We start from the raw sequence: 12,124 nt of genomic DNA on the forward strand, positions 1-12,124 counted from the left end.
AAAAAAAAAAGAATTATATCTAAGACCTCAAATTGTGAAACTCTACGAGGAAAAACGTTGGAGAAACCCTCCAGGACATTGATTTCAAGCACAGGCACCCAAAGCAAAAATGGACAAATGGGATCACATCAAGTTAAAAAGCTTCTTCACAGCAAAGGAAACAACCAGCAAAGTGAAGAGACAACCCACAGAATGGGAGAAAACGTTTGCAAACTGCCCAATTGACAAAGGATAAATAACCAGAATATAGAAGGAGCTGAAATAACTCTTAGGAGAAAGTCTAATAATCGGATATTAAAATGGGCAAAATATTTGAATAGAGATTTCTCAAAAGAAGTCATACAAAAGGCAGACGAGGCCGGGCATGTTGAGTCATGCTTGTAAGCTCAACACTTTGGGAGGCCAAGGCTGGCAGATTGTTTTAGCACAGGAGTTGAAGACCAGCCTCGGCAACACGGTGAAACCCCATCTCTACAAAAAATACAAAAATTAACCGAGCATGGTTAATTTTTTGCAACAACATGGGTAGAACTGGAGGTTATTATTTTAAATAAAATAAGACAGGCACAGAAAGACAAACATTGGATATTCTCACTTACTTGTGGGATCTAAAAATCAAAATAATTGAACCCTTGGAGATAGAGGGTAAAAGGATGGTTACCAGAGGCTGGGAAGGATAGTGGAGGGTTGGGGAGAGGTAGGATGGTTAATGGGTACAAAAAAAAATAGTTGCTATGAATGAATACGATCTGGTATTCGATAGCACAGCAGAGAAGTATGGCTTTTTTTTTTTTCTTTTCTTTTCTTTTCTTTTTGAGACGGAGTCTCACTCTTTTGCCCAGGCTAGAGTGCAGTGGCATGATCTGGGCTCACTGCAGCCTCCACTTCTTAGGTTCAAGTGATTACTGTGTCTCAGCCTCCCAGGTAGCTGTGATTACAGGTGTACACTACCACACCCGGCTAATTTTTGTATTTTTAGTAGAGATGGGGTTTTGCCGTGTTGGCCAGGCTGGTCTTGAACTCCTGGCCTCAAGTGATCCATCTGCCTCAGCCTCCCAAAGTGCTGGGAATAAAAGCGTGAGCACACACCCAGCCAGAAGTACTATTTTCATTCCAGTGGTGAGAAGGTGGAGAGTAGACAAATATTGTGGGATAATAGTGGTGAGTGATCTGAAGTAAAATTAGGCAGGTTTACAGGTAAAGAGTGACATGGCTGGGCGTGGTGGCTCCACCTGTGGTCCCAGCTACTTGGGAGGCTCTGGCAGGAGGACCCCTTGAGCCCAGGAGGTTGAGGCTGCAGTGAGCGCTGATTTCCCCTGCTGAACACAGCCTGGGTGATACAGCAAGACCCTTTCTCAGACAAAAAAGAAAGCCCTCTCTGAAGATTTGACATTTAAATAAAGTGAATGAGGTTGACCCGTGAGTGCCTGAAGCGGAAGGCGGAAGGCGCAGTGCAGACAAGAGCAGAGGCACCAAGGCAGAGATATGCAGCAGGAAGTCCAGGGCGAGGCTGCAGGCCAGCAGAGCAAAGCAAGCACAGGAAGGCTGCCTGGCAGTCCCGGCGCGGCTGAAGCGGAGCAGAGCGGAGCAAGCACAGGAAGGCTGCCTGGAAGTCCCGGCGCGGCTTAAGCGGAGCAGAGCGGAGCAAGCACAGGAAGGCTGCCTGGAAGTCCTGGCGCGGCTGGAGCGGAGCAGAGCGGAGCAAGCACAGGAAGGCTGGCTGGGCATGAATGAGTCCTAGCAGGTAGCCCAGGGTCGCATCGGGATGGGCTGTGCAGACCTTGTTAGAAAGGTTAAATGGGCTGGGCGCGGTGGCTCACGGCTGTAATCCCAGCACTTTGGAAGGCCAAAGTGGGCGAATCACGAGGTCAGGAGATCAAGACCATCGTGGCTAACACGGTGAAACCCGGTCTCTACTAAAAATACAAAAAATTAGCCGGGCGTGGTGGCGGGCGCCTGTAGTCCCAGCTACTCGGGAGGCTGAGGCGGGAGAATGGCGTGAACCCGGGAGGCGGCGCTTCACTCCAGTCTGGGCGACAGAGCAAGATTCCGTCTCAAAAAAAAAAAAGAAGGATTAAATGAAAACAGAACAGTCTCTAACACACATTTAAAGTCACAAATGATAGTTTTCTTTGTTTGAGACAAAGTTTCACTCTGTCTCCCATGATAGTTCTTATGGAAGGAATTTTTGTAAGCCATAAGATACTTACAATAACCTTTTCCAGACTTTTTAGTAGCTTACAACTACAAAAAAAGAGAAATAATCAATTATGTACTAATCAGACACTTTTAAAAATTACAACAGTTTATTCAGAGAAACAAGCTTTGTGTGACATTCTAAGAGGATTTTATTCTGCAGGTCCTTTTAACATAATGAGTAATATTTGTGTTGGGAATGACTGAGAAGAAATTTCATAATGATGTGAAGATCTACCTGTAAATAGTTCCTTTGTCATATGCTGATATTTATATTCTAGTATCTCAACGGTGCTGATGGTCACTCGTCTTGGAGTTCCCTGAATTTTTTTTTTTTTCAAAACTCCTGTAATGTTACATTATCCATACTTTTTTTTTTTTTTTTTTTGAGATGGAGTGTCGCTCTGTCGCCCAGGCTGGAGTGCAGTGGTGCCGCGCCGGGCACATGACTGCATACTTTCAAGGAGAGGACTCAGAGCTTTTATTTATTTAAAGAAACTTGAAAGGAGGAAAGTGGATTAAGAAACAAAAAAAAAATAAGGCCAGGTGCGGTGGCTCACGCCTGTAATCCCAGCACTTTGGGAGGCTGAGGCAGGCAGATCACGAGGTCAGGAGATTGAGACCATCCTGGCCAACATGGTGAAACCCCGTCTCTACTAAAAATACAAAAAAAAAAATTATCCAGGCATGGTGGCATGCACCTGTAGTCCCAACTACTCGGGAGGCTGAGGCAGGAGAATTGCTTGAATCCGGGAGGCAGAGGCTGCAGTGAGCTGAGATCATGCCTCTGCACTCCAGCCTGGGCGACAGAGCGAGACTCTGTCCCCCTCAAAAAAGAAAAAAAAAAAAAAACAGAAGGCAAAAAGTGAAACAGCCAAGTGTCCACCAGTGGATAAAAGGAGAACCTGAATGCAGTATACACTTAGAGTAGGATGTTATTCAGCCTTAAGAGAATAGGAAATTCTGAAACATGCTACAACATGGATGAACCTTGACGGCATTACACTAAGTGATATCAGCAGGACACACGTGGACAAATGTTTTGTACTAGAGGCTGAGGCAAGAGGGAAATGGGGAGTCAGTGTTTAACATTACAGACTGGAGTGATGAAAAGATTCTAGAAATGGATACCGGTGATGGCGGCACAACATTACTTAGACACTTAATGCTACTGAATTGTATGCTCATTTGGGTGATATGTCTAGGTAACTAGAATGAGATGAAGCCGGCCATGATGAAAGAAGTAACTTGTAGTTAATCAGTTGGGGTCCAGCCTTGAAAACCAAAACTACACTAGCTACTTCAGCAGGGAAAACATCACATGACTCTTTGGTAAAATAGGAGTTAGAAAACAAAAAAAAGGTTAAAGGGATCCCTGTGGTGACACAGACGGAGGAAGTGGGAGTGTCAGAGGTGGGGGGCTGCAGCACCACAGCTAGCACTATGAAGGCAGGCAAACGTCCGCCGCCAAGTGCGGCTTCACAGATGCAGGACCATCCATCCTAGGATGGGTTGAACGGCATCAGCAAGCCAACGGAAGGAAATCGCTGTCCTCCTCAGCGTGCCTCCCGTGGTCCCTCTCATGCTCCCTTGGGCAGAATATAAAGCCAGCAGAGAAGGGAGTTGTATGTGCAGGATCCCAGCCCCGGTATCACAAAGCAGAACATGAAAATTGGATTTGCAACTATCAGAAAAGGCTTCATAACAGATGTAGGTGGCAGAAAGCATGAAAGGTCCTGTATGTGTTCACTGTAAGTTCTAGAAGGAAAGACTCAGTATGGTAAGGCCAAGAGAATATTCAGAAACAATGATTGAGTAGTTTTTTGGTTTGATGAAAAACCCTCATCCTCAGATACAGAAAGCAAGAAGAGATATAAACTGGATATAAATTACATGTGGGCATATGGAACTGAATTATAGAACATTCTGTTCCCTAAAACAACCAATTTGGAAAAGGTAGATTACCCTGAGAGGATGTTCTTAATAGTGATAGCGGATAGGAGCAACAGCAGACCTCAGAGGACGATGGGATTGATGGCCAGGTGCAGTGGCTCATGCCTGTAATCCCAGCAGTTTGGGAAGCCAAGGCAGGAGAATCACTTGAGTCCTGGAGTTGAAGACCAGCCTGGGCAACATAGTGAGGCCCCATCTCTACAGAAAATCTTAAAAATTAGACGGACATGGTGGTGCATGCCTGTAGTCCCAGCTATTCGGGAGGCTGAGGTAGGAGGATCACTTGAGCCCAGGCGGTCAAGGCTGCAGTGAGCCGTGGTTCTGCACAGCACTCCAGCCTGGGCAACAGAGCAAGACCCTGTCTCAAAAAAAGGAAGGGGTGAGTAGTGGGTTGAATTTTGAATTTTTTTATTAGTTCCTTAGGGCTACCATAACAACCTGCATTAACCAGGTGGCATAAAATAACAGAAATTTATTCTGTCATAGTCCTGGAAGTTAGAAATCCAAAATCTAGGTATTGACAGGGTTTCACTCGCTGAAGACTGTTAGTGAGAGTCCGTGGCCCTTCCAGCTTCTAGTAGTTTCAGGCCTTCCTTGGGTTTTCTGCAAACTTAGAATAATAGAATGAAACTTCCTCAGCCAATATCTTAATAATCTAGGCAGACCTTCTACTTAATGGGGAAACATTAGAAGTGTTCCCTTTAAAGTCAGGATAAACACAAGGATTTCCTCTATCGTTTCCATTTAATATTGTATTGTAAGGATTTAGTGTCTACAAAGAAAAATACATAGGTATGTATACATATTTGGAGTGGTGTATGACTTGAAACTCCAAGAAAATCACCCAGGAAACTATTATAGCTAAGAAATTCACCAAGTAGGTGTATTCATTATTATTTTTTTCTTTTCTTTTCTTTTCTTCTTTTTTTTTTTTTTTTTTTTTGAGATGGAGATGGAGTCTCACTCTGTTGCTCAGGCTGGAGTGCAGTGGTGCGATCTCGGCTCACTGCAACTTCCACCTCCCGGGTTCAAGTAATTCTCCTGCCTCAGCCTCCAAAGTAGCTGGGATTACAGGCATGTGCCACCATGCCTGGCAATTTTTTTTGTATTTTTAGTAGAGATGGGGTCTCACCATGTTGGTCAGGCTGTTCTTGAACTCCTGACCGCAGGTGATCCACTGCACCCAGCTGTTCATTATTATTCTATAAATGTCAATATGAACAATTTTATTAAAAGATAGCATGACCCGGCCAGGTGCGGTGGCTCACAGCTGTAATCCTAGCACTTTGGGAGGCCGAGGCGGGCAGGTCACAAGGTCAGGAGATCAAGACCATCCTGGCCAACTTGGTGAAACCCCGTCTCTACTAAAAATACAAAAATTAGCTGGACATGTTGGTGCACTTCTGTAATCCCAGCTAGCTACTCTGGAGGCTGAGGCACAAGAATCGCTTGAACCGAGGAGGCAGAGGTTGCAGTGAGCTAAGATAGCGCCACCGCAGCACTCCAGCCTGGTCAACAGAGTGAGACTCTATCTCAAAAAAAAAAAAAAAAAAAAAAAAATTTATGATAACCGGGCACAGTGGCTCACACCTGTAATCCCAGCACCGTGGGAGGCCGAGGTGGACGGATCACTTGAGCTAAGGAGTTCGGGATCAGCCTAGCTAACATGGTGAAACCCTGTCTCTACTAAAAATACAATAATCACCCAGGCATGGTGGCATATACCTGTAATCCCAGCTACCCGGGAGGCTGAGGCACGAGAATTGTTTGAACCTGAGAGGCAGAGGCTGCAGTGAGCTGAAATCACACCATTGCACTCCAGCCTGGGTGATAGAGTGAGGCTCTGTCTCCTAAAAAAAAAAGAATCTGTGGATCTCGACACACTGTTCCTAAAATTCATATAAAAGAGCAAAGGGCCTTTTTTTGTTTGTTTTTGAGATGGAGTTTCACCCTTGTTGCCCAGGCTGGAGTGCAATGGCGCGATCTCGGCTCACCGCAACCTCCGCCTCTGGGGTTCAAGCAATTCTCCTGCCTCAGCCTCCCAAGTAGCTGGGTTTACAGGCATGCACCACCACGCCTGGCTAATTTTGTATTTTTAGTAGAGACGGGGTTTCTCCATGTTGGTCAGGCTGGTCTCGAATTCCTGACGTCTGGTGATCTGCCTGCCTCGGCCTCCCAAAGTGCTAGGATTACAGATGTGAGCCACCACGCCCGGCCGGAGCAAAGGGCCTTGTATAGCTATGGTAACTTGCAAAAACAAAACGATAGGGGCAATCATTATGCCACATAATGAGATCAAATCTGCAGTGATTGAGAGAGAATGGTATTGGCATGGAGATAGACAATGAGACCAGAAACAGACCTTGAGAGAGAACATGGGTTTTTCAGAAACAGCTCCAGGCGTGGTGGTGTGTGCTTGTAGTCCCAGCCACTCAGGAGTCTGATGTGGGAGGATCCCTTATGCACAGGAGTTCGAGGTTGCAGTGAGCTATGATCCCAACAGAGCGAGACCCCTGTCTCGGGAGAAAACAGTGGTACCAGGACACTTGTTCATTTATATAGGGAAAAAATTTACATCCCTGCTCCTTATATAAGTTCCAGATACACTGAAGGCCAGAACCTTTCTGAAGAAGTTGTAGATGGGATAGAAAAGAATTTTTAAGTACAAAAAGCAAAAACCATAAGGAAAGAGAGAGAACTGACATATTTGATTACTTTATTTATTTATTTATTTATTTATTTACTGAGACGGAGTCTCACTCTGTCGCCCAGGCTGGAGTGCAGTGGCACAATCTCAGCTCACTGCAAGCCCCGCCTCCCGGGTTCACACCATTCTCTTGCCTCAGCCTCCCGAGTAGCTGGGACTACAGGCACCTGCCACCATGCCCGGCTAATTTTTTGTATTTTTAGTAGAGACGAGGTTTCACCATGTTAGCCAGGATGCTCTTGATCTTCTGACCTCGTAATCCACCTGCCTCAGCCTCCCAAAGTGCTGGGAGCTGAGATCGTGCCATTGCACTCCAACCTGGGCAACAAGAGTGAAATTCTGTCTCAAAAACAAAAAAAAAGGCCAGGCGCAGTGGCTCATGTCTGTAATCCCGGCACTTTGGGAGGTTGAGGCAGGTGGATCACAAGGTCAGGAGATCAAGACCATCCTGGCTAACACAGTGAAACCCCATCTCTACTAAAAAATACAAAAAGTTAGCTGGGCGTGGTGGCGGGTGCCTGTTGTCCCAGCTACTCGGGAGGCTGAGGCAGGAGAATAACGTGAACCCAGGAGGCGGAGCTTGCAGTGAGGCGAGATCACACCACTGCACTCCAGCCTGGGCAAGAGAGTGAGACTCCGTCTCAAAAAAAAAAAACAAAAAAAAAAAATTAGCCAGGTGTGGTGACAGATGCCTGTAGTCCCAACTACTCAGGAGGCTAGGGCAGGAGAATCGCTTGAACCTGGGAGGCAGAGGTTGCAGTGAGTCGAGATCGCACCACTGCACTTTAGCCTGGGCAACAGAGTGAGTCTCCATCTCAAAAAAAAAAAAAATTCTGTAACCTCATTGGAAATGATGGACACCCCTTTGACAGTGCCTGATGAAGTTTACATATATACTTTTTACTCCTATCTAGTCATTCTGCTGCTGGGTTCACATCTTAGAGAATCCTTACACACATGCTTGAGAAGACATGTTTTAAAATAACTTTGTTGATACTATTGTTTACAAACTTCTAAAACTGGAATCAAGGAGAATAATGGATTGTTAAGCTGTGGAATAATCATACCATGAAATACTGTATTAACATTAATAAGACAAAATGTTTAAAGTTTGACAGGTTGGGTGATACATGGGTATTCGTTAATTTACAGTTTTCTTTATGGTTGAAATTGTTCTCTTTTTTCCAGAAAAAAAAAAAAGTTGGTTTAGAGAACTTTCTTAGAGGTCGGAAAAAAAGAAAAATAATTTTTAAAAATTTAAAATTTTTCTTAAAAATTGGTGATAGCAAACTTCTTTTCATTGATTAAAGGAGATATAGATTAGCATAACAAAAGAAAATAATTTAGGAACAAAAACTCAAGTCAAATGTAACCCAACAGGAATCGTGTCGTGCTCACAGCAGTAGTCAGACAAGGATCCTGTCCCTTGTGGAACAGAAGCTAGAACTGGGGAAGAAAACAGAGGCTCAGGCCGGGCGCCATGGCTCACTCCTGTAATCCCAGCACTTTGGGAGGCTGAGGCGGGCGGTTCACCTGAGGTCAGGAGTTCGAGACCAGCCTGACCAACATGGAGAAACCCTGTCCCTACTAAAAATACAAAATTAGCCGGGCATGGTGGTGCATACCTGTAATCCCAGGTACTCAGGAAGCTAAGGCAGGGGAATCGCTTGAACCCAGGGGGCAGAGGTTGCAGTGAGCCGAGGTGGCGCCATTGCACTCCAGCCTGGGCAACAAGAGCAAAACTCCGTCTCAAAAATAAAAAAGAAAAGAAAATAGAGGCTCTTGCTGGCTTCTCCTCCCTTCCATCTTTGTGCCTTGCTGTCTGGCAGTCTCATTTTTCTCCTTGCCTCTTTGCTTTGGCCCCTACCTCCTTGTTCCCTGCAAGTGGTAAGTGCCCCATCAGGCTGGGAGTGGAATGCCAAGTGTGCTTCTCATGGCTGTGGCTGGGAGCCAGGAAGAAAATCATCCCTGCCTTCCAGCTCCCTGCCAATCCCAGCTGGCATCTTTCCCCTCTTCCCAGCCAAACTCCCACTGGCGGCAGGGCCTGCTGCCTGATCTGGGGGTGGGGTGGGGAGCAGACCATTGCTTGCATGGATGCCTTCATAGACGCAGAACGTCGAGAGCTGGGGCATGCGTTTAAAATCCTGTGTGTGTGTGGACTGAGAGTCTGGTCCTAAGAAAGGATTTGCGGATGTTGCTTTTTTTAAGTAAAAGATCAGAATGGCCTCAAGTAATCCAAGAAGATAGTCCTCATTCAACCTCGTACTTTTTCCTTTTTCTTCGACTGCCATTCTTCTGTTTTCTTCTGCCTTGCTCCCTCCCCTGCTGCCCACCCTGTACCTGCCCTGCCACGTTCGTCTCCCACCTTGAGCTCAGTGTGAGTGAGGAAACAGGTTCAGTTAGTTAGTTTACCCTTGTCTTAAAGCATTCCATCTGTAGAAACATCCTAATTACCAAAAAGAGGGTGGCACAGGGAGCAGAAGTTGCTTCATAATCCTGCTTTGGTGGCCTGGTTCTTCCTTCTCTCACAGTGATGAAGGAACACGCCACGTCAGTGTTTGGAGTGTGCTTAGCTCACTCAGCCTTTGTGTTCATTGTAGATCGAGCAAAGAGGAGAAAGCTCAGGGAAGAAAGGGCATGGCTGCTGGCTCAAGGAAAGGAGCTCCCTCCAGAACTTTCCCATCTGGACCCCAATTCCCCCATGAGAGAGGAAAAAAAGACTAAAGACCTGTGAGTATTTAGTAACAACAACAACAGTAGCAACTGGTAGCATTTATGAAGCATTCAGGCACTTGCCCCATGTCATCCTTAGAACAGCCCTGTTGGGTAACATGGTCACCGTGTGTGAGTGCACAGGGCAGGCTCTGCATTCACAGCTAACCCTGGTGCCCTTCCTCAGGCACACACAGACACACCTAGCTACCCTGGCCTCTGGCACTCTTGCTGCCACACTCTGTGATACTTACACTAAGCTTTTCTTTCCTCATCCCCTCAATTTAATAAAATCAGAATCTGATTATTATGTAAATTAGCTCCTTGGAAATGTGAATAGCAGTTTATTCTTTTTGAAGTAATTACTTCCCGTGATGGTACTAGATACCGTGTGTCTTTACTCCTTACCAAAAATTCAAGAGGCAGATACACATTCAGTGTTCATGAGCTCATTTATCATACGCTTTTTTGGATTATTCTTTAGATCACAAAAATATTCGTAAGTAAAATAAACCCTGGTTAAGAATGTGCTATATATTGCGCACATGTACCATAAAACCTAAAGTATAATAATGATAATAATAATAATAATAATAAAAGAAAAAAAAAAAAAAAAGAATGTGCTATAGGCCGGGCTCACGCCTGTAATCCCAGCACTTTGGGAGGCCAAGGTTGGCAGATGACCTGAGGTCAGGAGTTCGAGACCAGCCTGGCCAATATGGTGAAACCCCGTCTCTAATAAAAATTTTTAAAAAAATTAGCCGGGTGAGGTGGCACATGCCTGTAGTCCCAGCTACTTGGGAGGCTGAGGCAGGAGAATCACTTGAACTCAGGAGGTGGAGGTTGCAGTGAGCCGAGATTGTGTCACTGCACTCCAGCCTGGGTGACAGAGTGAGACTCCGTCCGAAAAAAAAAAAAGATTGTGCTATAAAGCCTGGGCAACATGATGAAACCTCACCTCTACCCAAAATACAAAAATTTGCCAGGCATGGTAGCACACACCCGTAGTCCCAACTATTCAGGAGGCTAAGGTGACAGGATTGCTGGAGCCCAGGAAATGGAGGCTGCAGTGAGCTGTGATCACACCACTTCACTCCAGCGTAGGCAACAGATCAAGATCCTGTCTCAAAATAAGTAAATAAATAAAGAACGTGCAATTAAATTACTAACATTCTAGAACCATAAAGTTCTGGATCATCCAGGCCAACCCCACATTTTATAGATGAGGAAAGTGACATTCCCGGTTTTGGTAAGGTCCACTGTCCCTCATTGTATTTCCAGGGAGTGTTGTCAGTGTCACAGGCTCATCTAAACCACACTATTAGGACTATTCCAAATCTTAACTTCAGTCAGGTGTGTCTGCCATAGACCTGAGAGAGCTCAGGAGAGAAGGTGGTCAGAGTTACTATTAATTTCTTATTTTGTGATTTACAGCTTTGAGTTGGACGATGATTTCACTGCTATGTATAAAGGTTAGTTCCCATTCTCCACTGTTCCGTTTGTGATGGAAGTTTTCCTCTGTGAGTGTGTTAAGATCTCTTCTCTGGCTTTCAGTTCTAGACGTGGTAAAGGCGCACAAGGATTCCTGGCCCTTCTTGGAACCTGTGGATGAATCTTACGCCCCTAACTATTATCAGATTATTAAGGTAGAAGTTGTCTTTGCAGTAATGCCTACTATAGTGTGTATATCTTTCTTGGGTTTTGACGTTTGTTTCTTGTTTAGTGTATATATATATATTTGATATGTTTTTCTTTTCAACTGTCAGAAGTTCATGTGATGTTTCTCGTTTTATCTGTTATTCGTTACAGATCAGCATTGCTGAATTGTCATTCTCTCTCTGTCTCTCTATGGAATGTTTGCTCTCAGCATATTTTAACTATAAAGAGTTGTGTGTCTCATTTAGGCCCCCATGGATATTTCCAGCATGGAGAAGAAACTGAATGGAGGTTTATACTGCACCAAGGAGGAGTTTGTAAATGACATGAAGACTATGTTCAGGAATTGTCGAAAGTATAATGGGGAAAGTAGTGGTAAGCAGGGAAGGAGTTTGTGCTGGATGCATATCTGTAATCAAGAATAAAATGCCTTCTCTTTTACAAATACACATCCTAGTGCCTTTTCTGTAGGACAGTGAACAGAATGTGTATGAAAAGTCATGGGATTGACCCTTCCAGCCACTTACACAGTATCTGCCAGGGATTCTCTTCTGCCCCACAGGACAAGAGGGTGCAGCTGGTGGCCAACTGGCTCATCCTGGAGACCAGTCTGGGTCTGGATAATACTGTGTGTGCCTCTTTAACCACCGAGGGGATTGACCCTAGATAGAGCTGACTCTTCAACCATCTGGAGAAGCTGGCGTAGTAGATCTCTAATATCAAAGTAGAAATGGCTCTTTCTGAACACACACTGGGGCCTGTTGTGAGGTGGGGGAAGCGGGGAGGGATAGCATTAGGAGATATACCTAATGTAAATGACGAGTTAATGGGTGCAGCACACCAACATGGCACATGTATACATATGTAACAAACCTGCACATTGTGCACATGTACCCTAGA

At 45.1% G+C, this 12,124-nt stretch overlaps 1 protein-coding gene across 6 annotated transcripts in view; it reads left to right on the forward strand.

The window, feature by feature from the left end:
* Positions 1–12,124, forward strand: part of LOC112130645 (chromatin remodeling regulator CECR2) — a 198,712-nt gene that overhangs the window by 166,353 nt on the left and 20,235 nt on the right. For all 6 annotated transcript variants that reach the window (XM_054543016.2, XM_054543017.2, XM_054543018.2 and 3 more), the window contains 4 exons: positions 9,457–9,586; positions 11,003–11,040; positions 11,123–11,214; positions 11,473–11,599. In XM_054543016.2, coding sequence (XP_054398991.2) covers positions 9,457–9,586; positions 11,003–11,040; positions 11,123–11,214; positions 11,473–11,599 — 387 coding nt within the window. The remainder of the gene's footprint in view (positions 1–9,456; positions 9,587–11,002; positions 11,041–11,122; positions 11,215–11,472; positions 11,600–12,124) is intronic.

The sequence above is a fragment of the Pongo abelii genome, chromosome 23 (assembly GCF_028885655.2).
Source record: "Pongo abelii isolate AG06213 chromosome 23, NHGRI_mPonAbe1-v2.0_pri, whole genome shotgun sequence".
Taxonomy (NCBI): Eukaryota; Metazoa; Chordata; class Mammalia; order Primates; family Hominidae; genus Pongo; species Pongo abelii.